This window comes from Euprymna scolopes, chromosome 29 (assembly GCF_053919585.1).
Source record: "Euprymna scolopes isolate OS-2025 chromosome 29, ASM5391958v1, whole genome shotgun sequence".
Taxonomy (NCBI): domain Eukaryota; kingdom Metazoa; phylum Mollusca; class Cephalopoda; order Sepiida; family Sepiolidae; genus Euprymna; species Euprymna scolopes.
Genome location: NC_136510.1, coordinates 80,132,326 through 80,147,658, shown reverse-complemented (window position 1 = coordinate 80,147,658; position 15,333 = coordinate 80,132,326). Strand labels below are relative to the sequence as shown.

Here is a 15,333-nt window from a genome sequence, read left to right as displayed (position 1 = left end):
GTCAATTTGTTATTTTTTAAATTATTATGCTTTGTAGCTTTTTTTTTTATATTTTGGCGTAAAATTTATTAAATTCCGTTAAAACCTATTTTTGTATAAAAAAAAATGTTTACTTTATTAGAATAATTCAATGCGCATGCACAAAAAACATGGCCACCAGTTAAAACAATAGGGGATACATTGGATAATAAAGGTCTTAATATCTTGAAAACTACTTGCTGGCAACAATTTTAAATGCGATATTCTTTCAAAGCAGACCCAATACTCATAAAACACCAAAATTTTTTGAGCGCTTCTACATTATACAAACGAAAAAAATATCGTATTTCAAGTGAAACAAATGTGACCTACGTAATTGCCAGGTCTAAAACAGTAACATATCCTAAAATTACGAAAAACGATGTGGTAGAAAAGTAATTGTTAATGAAAAAAGAAATTTGTGAAAGGAAGCGGAATCACTATATTACACTTACTAAAAAAATAGAGATATATAAGCAGGGGCGATAATTAAGTTCTGTTGCTTACGTCACGTGACGAACGTAATTCAAAATGTCGGACAAATTTAAGCCCCATATAAACTTTATCGAAAACAGTTTTTTATTAATAATTATTTTTCTATATTATCGTTTTCCGTAATGTTTGGATATGTTACTATTTGCGACATAACAATTACGTCGGTACCATTTGTTTCACTTAAAATTCAATATTTTTTCGCTTTTATAATATAGAAGCACTCTTTTTGTGTGCAATAACTTTTTTTTTTTTTTCGTTAAAATACTTTTGGTACACGAAAAACAAAAACAATAAAGGCAATAATAACATGCCAATAATTAGTTTCACAACTTGGAAAAAAATAAATTAGAATTTTATTTCGTGAAAAAGAAACATAATTTAAGGCCAACAATCAAATTTATGCAAAACTTAGAGGAAAATCAACCGAAATAGATATCCCAGCGGAAAAAAATTGTCGCCATAGAAAATACTACATGATTCCATTTCCGTTTTTTTTTGTTTGTTTGTTTTTTTTTTGTCTTGCTTTTTTTGTTTGTTTGTTTTTGTTGTTTTGTTTTTTTGTTTGTTTGTTTTTTTTGTTTTTTTTTTGTTTTTTTGTTTTTTTGTTATTGCAGACCATTTACTAGTTGGCCAGTTATGTACAAATTTCAAGAGCGATACGAGACTTCTGTTATGTCTGAAAATGACACAATGTTTAACGAGCAAGATCGGAAATGCGCCGCAGTACAACTCATGCTCTCTACTGAACCAAGTTATGACAACAAGACCATTGCCAGCACCCTCAAAATGCACATTCAGACGGTTCAACGCTTGAGAGCGTTCCCAGGTTGACGAAAACAAAGTTTTCAGCCACAGTTATGGTCTTTGGTGTGATTTCAAGTGAGAGCCACATCATGCCACCTCACATCTTCGAAGTCGGCTTGAAAGTAAACACCAAAGTGTACTTGGATATGTTGAAGTATGTGGTGATCCCCTGGTGCAATCAGGTGGCCGCTGGCAGACCCTGGGTGTGGCAGTAGGACACGCCGCCGGCTTCAGAAAGAGTGCTACGACTTTCTACCCTTCTTTCACTAGAGCACCTCCTCCGACCTGAACCCGTCGGATTACTTCATTTGATCATATGTCGAGAACATCACCAACATGACCTCCCACAACACCAAAGCCAGCCTGATCGCCACCATCGCCGAATATTTGCAGTTTCCGCCGGCGCTTGCGGAAAGGGCATGTTCCCAGTCACGGACCCATATCGAGGCGGTGATTGAGGCTAAAGGCGGCTACATTGAATAGATGTCATCTCTAGTACATAATCAATTTGCCTGAATTGATTTTTTTTCAATAAAAGTTTTAAAATACAGCTGTATTGTTGTTTTCGTTTAGGGCGACAATTTTATCGTTCCATCCTCTAAACTAAAGTTTCTTTGTTGATGCTGTTTGGATAATTTCGCATTTATTAAAAAACGAGCGTTGTATTAAATTTCTTACATTTTTTTTATTACAGACAACAAAACGAAAAAATTATAGAAACCCATCCAATAAATGGCACGGTAGCATTTATTGAGTGGTTAGTATTTTGTTTTATTTTCGAGGTTTGAGCGATTAAAACTGGAAAATAAAAACAAAATACTAATAGAAATCTACTTAATAAATTTTATTATAACATTTATTAGGTGGCTTTATATAAGTATCTTTTTTCATTTTCGAATTGTTGGCGATTATTGAGACTCTAGTCTCGCAGGAAAAAGTAACAAGTGCCCTAAATTTCAAATTGATTTGAAAACATCGGATGGAAATACGGTCACCTACTGGAAGCATTTGGCTACTATTGACCAAGGTCAAAAGCCACTCGAGAATAAAGGTTAACGAGATGTCAGTTGAGTGGTAAAGAATATCATGAGAGGATTGAAAATGATGAATGCAAAATAAACTTGGCTGTCTTCAAGTCCAACATAAACAAATTTTTGATGAACCGCCCTCTTAAGTAATCCAATTTACCAAATGTCCCATTACTAACGATTATAATATTATCCCATTGACTACTGTACGCTCTATAACCCTTATCCTCGAGTGGCCTCCGGGCCTTGATAACTGGTGACTCCTATGTAACAACAAATAAATAAATAAAATAAAAAAATAAACTAAATTTGTTTAATGTTTACGCATGACGACTATTTATGACAAATATCTGTTTTATGATTGCACGACCAATGGCTTTGATTGTTGATGATTATCTTGTGGATAAATATTCTAAAAAGGCACTTCTGCATTATACGGACGGCGCCATTGTTAAGGGGGGGGGCGATAACTCCATTTCTTCTTGGTCAAATAAGATGGCAAATAAATTACAAACAAGATTGTTTTTTCCAAACACAAAAATATTTGTAAACCAAAACATTTATTGTATAAAAAAATGTATCAATAAATAATTGTAAAAACATTTATTGAAAAGTTTGCGTAAGAAAATATAATTTTAATAAAACATTTTTTTAATTGAAACAACATTGGGGTTTTTCCCCAATACATTTTTTAAATTTAACTAAACTTGGATTTTTTTTCCGAACAATTTGATAATTTAAATGAAACATTTTTCGAATTAAAGCAACATTGGATTTTTTCCTCCGAAACATTTTTAAATTAAATTAAAATTGTCACCGGAACAAAATATACTTTTAATTTTTTTTTGGCGACACTTTAGTGAAACGTACAAAAAAAATGGCTTCATCCGTGTAATGAAAAAGTGTCTTTAAAAATACATAAGTGAATTTATGTAATATATTACTTATAGTACCTATTTACTATGCCTCCCCACGGGACAGAGTTAGACACCAGGGTCGTTTTTTAACGTGGAGAAAAGGTACAAAAAATAAAAATTGTCCCAGTCGTGAAGGATTTCTCCTCCACCGAATAGTAGGGTCAATATCTGGAAAATACCTCCCTCGCCCCACGCCACCCCACCCCAAGTTGTAACAAAAGGTTTCTCAAATGATTCCGGTAGCATTTGTCACTCCTGAAAGACTTCCCCCAACATCATCAGCAACAAGTTTCCATAGACAACGTGTGTACTTTCAAATTATGGTATAGATGGGAAAACAAGTGAAAAGAACCCAATCGAATGGAGATGGAAACTTGAGAATGATCAGTTAGTTTCAGCTATGCCCCAAAACAGTGCTGCACCTGGCAGTCTCTCGAAAAGTATCCATTGCAACTGTTCAGAGAGATGCAGATTATCTCGATGCAGCTACAGATCCCTTGCACTTGTGTATGTGGCCCTCGCCAGACTGAAAAAATCCAAACAACACTCGAGAGGTTAATACTGAAGACGAGAATGATACTCAAACTTAAAACTTGCACTATGGCGGATAAAAGTTTTATTAACTAATATAACCAAGTACTTGGAATATAAGGCTCTGTTAAGTGTGATTAGGATTTGATATAATTAGATTATATAAACATGAGTACTATAAGGTAACAACTCTATAGAAGACGCTCATAATTAGTTTGCCATCATTGTACCTCTAAGAATAAATACTTTCAACCATTGCTTGTTGTATAAGGTGATGTGAACATCTGAAGATCAAGAATCCAATTTCATAATGATTTAACAGCTGAATTATATCCCTAATTGTCTCACTGTGTACTTTGCCCTCAAAAATGTAGGAATAGACACCAAGATCATCAAATTTGAGTTGATAGTTATAGAGTTATGATTGTTCAAAGATTTTGACGGCCATCTTGGACGCCATCTTGAAAAAAAAAAACACTTTTCCGCGGGTCATACTTTGATAAACTTTTAGTATGTTAAAAAGTACATTAAAACCTACCAGAATCAGTTGAGAAACCTTTTGTTACAATTTTTTTTAGGTTAAACTGTATTTTGCCCTGATTATTATATTTATAAGTAATATATTACATGATGCAACTAAATCAGGCTGTCTGAAGATACCGGCTTTCTGGCCTAAAATGCATTAAACATTGGTGTTGTTTTTTTTTTCCATTTCTTTTGCAAAACTTAATCATGTTCTGCAAGATCAAAAACTAAAACAATAATTTTGCTCTACAAATATTTGAATATATAAAGCAAAAACAGTTTTGGAAGGTTGTTAGCGAAAATTGAGTTTTACTAAATTGGCTCAAGATTTTAGAAAATAATTACCTCCCTTGTTACGAGTCGGACTTTCAGTTTTTTCTTTCTTTTTTTTTTTAGCAAAGCTCGGTTTTCGCTTTCTTCAAAAACTGTTTTCATTCATAATTCATTTTCTACCTTATCGTTTTTAGTGATTTTTTTTTGGGGGGGGGGATATGTTCGTTGCTGTGATATGGCAGTTAAGTAGATATGGCAGTTAAGTAGTTTTGCTTCGAATTCAATAGTTCGATTTTTTAATTTCGCTCTAATGATGATAAAACCCCTATAATGACACTATTTTGTTTCGAATGTTTGTTTTGTTGTTTTTTACGATTTTTTTTATTTTGATGAGAATTAATAGGTTTTATTATTTGGAGTATTCACACTACTATCCTCATCTCTATCTCTATCTCTACTATTATATAAAAGTCACTGTGTGTGTATTCCTTCCTTATAGGTCCCGAAACGGCTGAGCCTACCTTTTTCAAATTTCACACAAAGCTAATTTATATTTCTGGTAGTTTTGTACAGAAATTCATCCGATAAGTATCGAAAATCGAAAAGATACGATCTTAAAAATAGTTTTTCTTTTCTTATAGATAAAAAAAAAAAAAAAGAGAAAATATTTTTACGGCGGAATATTTTACGTTACACCGGTGTAACCTTGGCCGGTGTAACCTTGGCTGATGTAATGTAAAATATTCCCGTGTAAAATTCTTCTTTTTATCTATAAGAGAAGAAAGACTATTTTTAAGATCGTCACGCCCATATATCAGCTGACGTGACATTCTAAACAAACACACACGGAATTTGATGAACGACATTATCATTATTATTATTTATTTATTTATTTATTTATTTATTGCGAATAAGTCCATCGGGTAAATTATCACTCATAATCTATATATCTATAAAAGTGAGAATGTGTGTGGGAGAGGGCCATTCTCAACCGATATAATCAATGAATTTTTTATCTACTTATCTGAAATTTGGTATATAGGATATTCAGACACGTGGAAAACGTTTTTAATTGTTTTTTTTTATCCGAAAAAGGCGCTGTTAAGGGGTTAAAATTGAAAAATTGGTACTGGGGGGGGTCATAGAATTTTTATCTGATTATCAACTGTTTCATGGCTGCGCATGCGAGAGTCGTTACATAATAGCTTCCTTATGTTAAGAAAAAGTAGGTTTGAAAGCACTATTTAAAGAACGTGGCAAACTGGCCTAATGGTTATCGTACTTGACTCACTATCTTTAGGTTTTGGTTTCGATCTCAGCTCGAGTATTTTTTTTTTTTTACTTACAAGAAGTGAACTTTTAGAAAAAAAAAACATAATACTCGCATGCACATGTCTCAGTTTCTTTCCGATTTTTACTTTTTTTTTTTTTTTTTTTTTAGGGAATTTAACGTTACGTTTAATACCAGGCAACGCCGGATACATCTACTAGTATATAATATTCAATAGAGGATTGATTTTATAATAATACATACGCAAGCTGCATAACTTAAAATATCATGTTTAAACATATTGTACGACTGGGCAACGCCGGGTGTCTAGCAAGTCTTCTTATATTCACCACGTTTTATCGAATGTAACGACATAATCATATGGGCCACCGGTTGTCAGCTTAATAAGTATGTTGGTGCTTGTTCAGATAGAGTTAACAGATCGATATTTTAAATATGTGGTTTTAAGCAAAAACAACAGTAGTTACTTAATTGTCATGTCGAAAGTGGTGATTTATCCAAAAATTACGAAAATCCATCGAGTAGAATAACTGCTGTTGTGTTTTTAGTAAACAAAAAAAAAGTCTATCGCGATGGTCCAAAACAAAACGTCAGCCATTACAGTGGCGAAAAGGAGGATAAGTATGTCCCCTGTATTCGCAATCTTCAAGGTGTTCACATTTAGGGAAAATGCCATTTCCACCCATTTTCCGTAAAAATTACTTTTAACTATAAATGATTTTCGGTACTTGTGCACTTGTGCCACCGTGCTGAAATAATAGCGTTATTATTTTGAGAGCCATTCTTAACATGGGGAGATGAAGGTGCTTTGTAACTATTCTGTGCTTCCGCCTAACAATTTAATAATAATAATAATAATAATAATAATAATAATAATAATAATAATAATAATAATAATAAGATATCGCGTAGCTTGAATTTAACTTGAAAAAAACTATTTAAAAATAGCGCGGTGGCAAAAGTGCACAAACACCTCATTTTCTACTCGATGAATTTTCGTAATTTTTGGATATATTACTATTTTCGACATGACAATTAAGTAAGTACTGGGGTTTGTATTACTGTACACATAGATTCGAAAAAGTTGTCAAAAAACAAATATATAACAAATAAATATTATCAAAGGCAAGATAAGTTACTTTTCTACCAAACTGGATACATTTTTTGTGTTTTTATTCAATGTAACATGTTTATTCAGCTCGAAAAACATGCAGTGTTTACCGATGTATTGGAAAATTCAAAATGGCGCCCGACACTCTCTTTAACATGGTAAGTTTGGGAAAAGGTGTTATAAATAATAAACTAGACAAAATACTATTTAAAAAACATCGAATATATGTCAAGGTAGCGAATTTCTAACAGTATTTTGTCTCGTTTATTATTTATAACATCTTTTCCTGAACTTACCGTGTTAAAGAGAGACTCGGGCGCCATTTTGAATTTTCCAATACATCGGTAAACACTGTATGCTTTTCGAACGGAATAAACATGTTACATTGAATAAAAACACGAAAAATATATCCAGTTAGGTAGAAAAGTAACTTATCTTGCCTTTGATAACATTTATTTGTTATATATTTGTTTTTTGACAACTTTTTCGAAACTATGTGTACAGTAATACAAACCCAAGTTTTTGCTTAAAACTATATATTTAAAAATAAAATGATCTGCCGACTCTAGTTTCACAAGCACCAAAAATTATATAACTTTTTTTGTTTTACTTATGACTGTTTAATGCAGGAGAGACAGACTATTGCTGGCGCCCGACCCACGGCCTCGAATTCGGAATGGGATGTGTGAGCGAGAAAATTCAATATCGCTTAATGTTTATTTACATGTCTCTCGTTGCAGCAAAATTACTTTATTGTGCAAATCTGAGATCTCCCCTCCCTCCAATTAATCATGATTGGTCCGCCGCCGGTCCGGTTGGCATTCCCTTGCCTGGGAGCAGCAGCAGCATGGCCTACCGCGCCGCGCGCCGACCATACTAGATATTCAACGAAGACCCGAAGGTAAGAAGTTATAAGGGTACTTGTACAGTTTAAGCAGGACATTAAAAAATGAAAATATCGAGAAAAAAAAAAGGTTATATTGTACGTATCCGTTTTAGACTGAAGATCTCCGAAAAAAAAATTCGTTTAATTTGATCGAATAGTTTTTGTTGTTGTTGTTGTTGTTGTTGTTTTTTGTTTTTTTTTGTAGCGGAAAAACGTTTTTATGAGAGCGCGTTGAAGTCAGCCATTATTGATATTTAAGAATACGCCACGGGGAGATAACTCCATGTAAAGCGCCGACACTCTCTCCCTGTCTTTATTACTAGCTTTTCATCTTAAAAATTGAACCTTTTGCTCGGTGTCATAATAAATTCTTTTTTCGCTGAAAAAAAAAAAAAAAAAAAAAAAAAACTATTTGATGAAATTAAGTGAAATTTCTTTTTCCGGAGAACTTCGTTCCATAACGGATACGTACATTTTTTTTTTTTTTTTTTTTTTTCGATATTTTCATTTTTTAATGTCTTGATTAAATTTTACAAGTGCCGTTATAAGACAATAATCTTATAGTGGTGGAAGCTTCAATCCTAAATATAGGCGTAAATAACTAAGAATACCATAAAACTTCTACCCAATCACAGTTAATGAAATAAGAACATCAACAAAGTTACTCTGTTGATTAAATAAACAGTTTCAATTCGAAATTCGATACAGGTTCCCCAAGTTTGACGTAAAACTCCCCAACTTCGAAAAGATGTACCTGAAGATGATCAGATGTTACATCGGCCGAAACGTTGCGAATAATAACCAATATCAGAATAGTAGTCCGAATAGTGCAAATAATACATATGTTTCTATTTCTTTGGTGTGTCTACAGAATTTGAACCGAACTAAACCGACTTTGCTGAAGTTAACTTGAAACTTAGAGGCACTTCTGCAATTTACAGACCGTGCTGAAATAATGACGTTATTATTTAGAAACTCAATCTTAACATGAAGAGAGAGGCTTTGTTAACTATTCTGTATTTTTATTTAATAAACAAAAGATATCGTAAAAATTGAATTTAATTTGAAAATCCTATCTAAAATGAAAAAAATAAATAAATAAAATAACGCGGTCCGTAAACTGCAGAAGTGCCAATTTAAGTTAGGGTCAAGTTAGGATTAGGGTTAAGATTTGGTAAAAGTGCTTATTTCTTTTATTCCAGGTTAACTTTTGAGCGTCTGTTTTACTATAGACAACAAACCGAAAAAGTGGTCAAGAAATAATTATAGAACAAATAAATGTTACCAAAGGCAAGCTAATTTACTATTCTACCTACTTGGATAAGTTTTTGTGTTTTAACTTATTTTAAAGCGTTTATTAAGTTTCACATGCAAGTAGTTCCTAGTGCTTAATTTAATATGTGGTGCTTTTTTTAGATTGGCTGTTATGGCGGCAATTAAAAGTAAAGAAATCACAGAAAAGTCTGTATGTTTGATGTACGTTACCAAAAATCACGTAATTTGATCAAGTAATTTTATTATTATTATTATTATTATTATTATTATTCACGCAAATCAAATTTTACGACTAAGCGAGTCGTAGTGCTTTCGTTGACTTATATCCGATAAAATAAAAAGGGGGGGACAACTGAAATCGAAGTTTCGAGGTAAAAAATCAGCCTTATGTTCAATGCAGTTTAGTCGTAAAATCGCTAAAACTCGTAACTTTTCATTTTCTTAGTTTTAAATAAAACTACTTGATCGAATTACGTGATTTTGGGAATATGACACCTTCGTTGTGTAACGACAACGTGTACGTACATCATCATTTTCTTTACTTTTAATTGCCGATATAAGTGCCAAATCTGAATAAACACTAAAAATGTCCGCTTATATATTATATATTTTAGTTTAGTTTAGTTTTTCACTTATTTTCAAAAATCATTATTATAAGTAGATCCCGTCTAAAAAATGTTTAATTTGGGAGACAAAAAAACGGAAAGTTCTTCCCGTTCATCAAATGGTGCCGCGAGAAGGTAGTCTTTAATTAAGGACTTCTTTGAACGGTGCCAAAGTACGAAAAAGTCCGTTCCGGAGAGAGAGAGAGAGAGAGAGAGAGAGAGATAGAGAGAGAGAGAGAGGGGGGGATACCGGAGAGAGAGAGGATACCGGAGGGAGAGAGAGGGGGTATAGATAACACCGGTCAGCCTGTGGCGAAGGCTCTAATACTTTTTTACATGTGGCGACTTCGTACACAATATTATCAGTTTAGCTGCTATTATAAACAGACTATACCCCCCCCCCAAAAAAAAAAATATATATATAGCACACAAAGGAATTGGCTTACCTTTATTTAAATCTGCCATGACGATCGCGCGAAGGTTTTGTTTGTTGTTTGGCGTTATTATTTCGTGAGATGACGAAGAGTAAAAGCTAAATCCGACGGTTTTGTGGTGCCAAGCTACCACGGCGACATGTTGGGAGACTTGAAAATCGACGCACTGTCCGCTTGGCCCAACTCTCTCTCTCTCTCTCTCTCTCTCTCTCTCTCTCTCTCTCTCTCTCTCAGACAGTCGGTCGGGCTATTGGGTTATTTATAGATATCCTTACTCCTTCTCCCCCCGCCCTGTGTACCGACCCTAAGCTCACTGAATTTGAAGGGTTTCGCCCCCACCTTTTTTTTTTTTTTTCGTCTTCCTTTCACTATTTCGGTTCCCTGCTGTTTTGGGGGTTTTTTTCACTCACACTCTATCCGACCCTTTATAATCTAGCTAGGTGATACATTTCATTGTTTGCAGATGACACACATGTACGCGCGTGCACACATACATACATACATACATACATACATACATGTATATATACACATGTATATATACATAAAAAAAGGCTTCCTTTAGTCTTGACAGACTATGGATACTCACTTTAAGGGCGCCTGCGCGTGAAGTTTTTGTGGCAAGAGTTGCGCAATCTCAACCGCACATCTCCTGAGTCGACGTTGTTGAATACCAGTGGGAAGTGGAAATTCAGGACGACTGGAAACAATGCCGAGATAAGCGGAAAGCACCTACAGACAGCACCTAGAATGCCCAATTTGGTACTGGGCAGGCTCAACGTTGCTTAACTTCAGTGATCTGACGAGCGGTGTGTCAACGTGATTATTCCGTACAATACATATATACATACATGCACTTCCATTTCTTGTTCTCTTTCGGTGAAGGAGCAGTCCTTCCCTTCACGTCCACGACTGAGACAATTTTTTCTTTTTGTACCTTTTCTCCACGTTAAAAAACGACCCTGGTGTCTAACTCTGTCCCGTGGGGAGGCATTGTAAATAGGTACATATATGCATACGTACACAAACATGCAAATATATACACGTACAACAAGAACTCCCGGCGAGACGCTGTCAGTCACCGGTGCCTTTGACTCTACATATTTTAATATTGAGCATTCTTTCTTATAAACGTAGCGATAAATTAAAAGTCTTTTTTTTAATAAACTCGAAGACGACTAAATTTAATTCCCGACCAAAACAGTTTTGCACCACTTTTATGCCCTCTTACGAAGATTAAAATGAAGACATAATGATGCTAAACCTTATATCTAGAATTCTTATTTCAATGTTGATTAAAATGCATTACATGATTCTGGTTGTAGACAATGTTTAAAATTTAAGGTTTAAACTTAAGGAGTTTTAAGAAGAAATTGAGATTCAATTTAATCAATTGGTTTTAGGGTTAGATTAGAGTTCCTATTTACTTTATCGCCCCACGGGACAGAGTTAGACACCAGTGTCGTTTTTTTAACGCGGAGAAAAAGAACAAAAATAAAAATTATTTCAGTCGTGAAGGATTTATCCTCTACTGAGAGGGAACAAAAAATTCAAGTGTAGCATCTGAAGAACAGATACTACACTTTGATCTTGGCCCGAAGAGTTAGGTTAGAGTTAATCTGTTCCATTTTCTTGCTTTCCAACTGACTACAATATGGTTGTCTTCAAGTCCAATGTGAACAAATTCTTGATGAGCCATCCTCTTAAGTAATCCAATTTACCAATTTTTCACTACTAACAATTACTACGACACGTGGTCCCCGGGCCTTGATAAATGATGACTCATTTGTAAAAAAAAAAAAAAAAGGAGGGGTTAGATCCTGCCTAATGATTATACCTATTTACTATGCCTCCCCACGAGACAGAGTTAGACACCAGGGTCGTTTTTTAACGTGGAGAAAAGGTACAAAAATAAAAATTGTCTCAGTCGTGAAGGATTTCTCCTCCACCGAAAGAGAACAAGAAATAGAAGTGCAGCATCTGAAGAACAGATACTACACTTTGATCTTGCCCCGAAGGCCAAGAACTTAAGTTCAAATTTAATGCGAAGCTAAAATATTTGCATTTTTAAATGGAGAAATGAAGAGGAAGAGATAGATAGATAGATAAATAGATAGATAGATAGAGAGAGAGAGAGAGAGAGGGGGGGGACAGAGAGAGACCGACAAATAGATAGACAAGCCGAAGAAAACTTATGTTCGCTTCATACCAAAATACAAAAAATGTCTTACGATGTTTGTGCGACTACTCCACTTTAACTTTTATTACTTTCGTCTTATGTAATTTGTTTCCGATTTAACATTTGTTAAATAAATATCTACAATTTTCTTTTCTATTTACAATTTTATTAAAGTTAAAACGAAAAAGAAATGACCCAAATGATTACAGTGTATGTATGTATGTATGTATGTATGTATGTATGTATGTATGTATGTTTGTGGTGGTCAAGGTCTGGTGTGGATGTTTGTTAAAAGCACACAGATGTCTTAGCGTCATACTTCTCACAGAGACAAATCAACCCCACGTGCACGTCGTGACCACTGCCACGCAGACGAGGCTCTGATGAACGGCGTGTGTCCTGCGCCCTATAACTGGACCTCCACTGTCTTGTGGGCCAAGGTTCTTTTCACCAAGGGCTAAAGGTGAGGTAACCCTGACAGAAACCTCCAGAGGAGCTTAGGCCCTGTCAGCTGCAGCATACATGACCCACCGGCATGTGGAGTATGCTCTGGTGCCCAGCAACCTAAGTCCCAGTCATGAATCAAATGGCATGGTGTGTAGAGAGGGCTCCCGTAAGCCGTGGTGAAGGCAACCTCTCTAGAACAAGAAAACCCTGATATAAAACCTGCGACGACTGCTGCTTCCAATGATGTTGACTTGCTCTTCTTTTTTGTTCAATGTGGCAATTGTTTAGAGAGTGGGATTGTCTCAGTACAAAGTCTTTCTCCACTATAAAAAGCTTATAACACAGGCATTATTTAATATGCAATGGAATACACACTTTGCAAACAGTGTGTATCTCAATAACAAAAAGGCTGGTTGTAGCCTGAAACGGCAAACGGGCATTCAATGAGGACTTATGCAAATATGGGCGTGAATGGCAATAAAAGCTCTGGAACTTCCAGGATCTGGCCTGGTAGGTGTCCAGGACACCACAGCTTGGACCCAGTCATCAGTAGATGTGCTGGACTATAGAAGATTCATAGAGGTGACCGTCTGGCACGTGCTGCTAGTTGCGCTCATGTTTGTGACATTTGAGCTAGAGATATTTTAAGTAATGGCAATACTCGAGAACGAATTGTTGCCATCATGTATGTATGTATGTATGTATGTATGTATGTATGTCGTTATTGAAGCGCTTCAAGTATTGCAGTAAAGACGATTTTAGTTTTCAAGATACCTGTTCAGAACTGGGAGACCCTGGAAAAATGCCGGCTAGTTAGAGAGGGGGGGCTGAAATTTTTGCGAGGAAAAGAATCGATCATGTTGAACTCAAGAGAATGTGTCAGTTTTGCCCATTAAATTGAGCAATTGGAAATGTAAGGCTTATAATCGTGTGCTCCTCTCAAAAGCGGCTTACGTTAACCACAAAAAAACACATACTATGAGCAAAGGGAGCAAAAAAACCGGAAGCAGAAGTTAAACAGGTTTCAATACGCAACTTTGTCTGCCATATGTGTGGCAGACTGTGCAAGTCAGATCCTGGCCTGAAAAGTCGTCTTCGGTCCCATGGACGTAGTTTGGTGTGTTGCTGAAAATTAACCAGAAAACTATGATGAGGTTGGTGGGGAGCATTGGGATGACTAGCGTCTATAAAGACGAAGCAATTGCCATATAGTTATTGAAAAAAAAAAAAAATTATCTGCTGAGACGTAGGAGTATCTGAGGTATTACCCAGGCACTATGCTACCCCACTCGGCGAAATGGACCCGTAGATTTTGTTAAACCATCCATGTAGGAGACGGAAACTGATATAACACCTGCACTTTACATCGTCTGTAGCAGTCACCATGACAAACTATTTTCTCTTGTGGATTAATGCCGCTTTGCTGGCTGATGCGGCCGTGCACTGACCAGTCAGTTAGTAGGGTGCATTAATCCTATATTTCCCTTGGTAGCTTCCTTCTTGACAGACTATGGATATCCACTGTAAGGGTGCCTACGCGTGAATTTTTTTTTTTTTTTTGTGGCAAGAGTTGTGCAGTCTCCAACCGCACTTCTCCTGAGTCAACATTGTTGAATACCAATAACAAGTGGAATTTTTTTTTTTTTTTTTACATGGAAGTCGCCACTTATCAAGGCCTGGAAGCCATTCGAGGATAAGGGTTATTGCGTGTGCAGTAATCAATGGGATAGTATCGTAGTAATCGTTAGTATTGGAGATTTGATAAAATGTCTTACTTAAGGGAGCGGTTCATCAAGAATTTGTTTATGTTGGACTTGAAGACATCCAAGTTGTAGTTAGGTGTGAAACAGGCAGACGGAAGAGGGTTCCACTGGCGTGCACTTCTAAGAAAGAAGCTTTGTTCAGGGCGACTGCAAACAATGCCGAGATACGCAGAAAGCACATACAGCGCCTAGAATTCCCAAATGGTCACCCATCTGAGACTAGCCAGGCTCAATGTTGCTTAACTTCGGTGATCTGACGAGAACTGGTGTGTCAACGTGATTATGCTGTACGTAGTGGATATATGCCCCTTAAGGAACTAATTATCCCTGTCAGGAACTAGTCAGAGGAGCTTAGACCACCAAAGAAGACAGACCTTTCTTCTCTCACACTTTGTCGACTGAATCGCCCCAGGCTGCGACTACTTCACTAAAAACCGCCATTGGACAACCTGAGGACACTTTAAGTTTCTGCCTCTCGACTCCTTAGAGAACATCCTAGAACTTTCTATTCCTTTTCTTTCTTTCACCTCGGACACAGTCCTTCTTTCGAAATAAACCCTTTCGTTGTTTTGTTCTAAAAAGGGGCGTTGATCAATTTTTTTTTTTTACATGGTGGTCACCACTTATCAAGGCCCGGGGGCCACTCGGGGATAAGGGTTATTGCGTGTACCGTAATCAATGGGATAGTATCGTAATAATCGTTAGTATTGGAGATTTGATAAAGTGTCTTACTTAAGGGGGCGGGTTGTCA

At 35.8% G+C, this 15,333-nt stretch overlaps 1 protein-coding gene and 1 pseudogene across 2 annotated transcripts in view; both read right to left on the bottom strand.

Annotated features, from left to right (window-relative positions):
• The window catches only part of LOC145252748 (uncharacterized), a 186,640-nt gene extending 176,263 nt beyond the window's left edge, over nucleotides 1-10,377 (bottom strand). For both annotated transcript variants that reach the window (XM_080112621.1, XM_080112620.1), the window contains exon 1: nucleotides 10,206-10,377. In XM_080112621.1, coding sequence (XP_079968747.1) covers nucleotides 10,206-10,224 — 19 coding nt within the window. In that variant the 5' untranslated portion in view covers nucleotides 10,225-10,377. The remainder of the gene's footprint in view (nucleotides 1-10,205) is intronic.
• Nucleotides 10,378-14,758: 4,381 nt separating this feature from the next.
• On the bottom strand, nucleotides 14,759-14,875 carry LOC145252915 (5S ribosomal RNA; annotated as a pseudogene).
• Nucleotides 14,876-15,333: the final 458 nt, after the last annotated feature.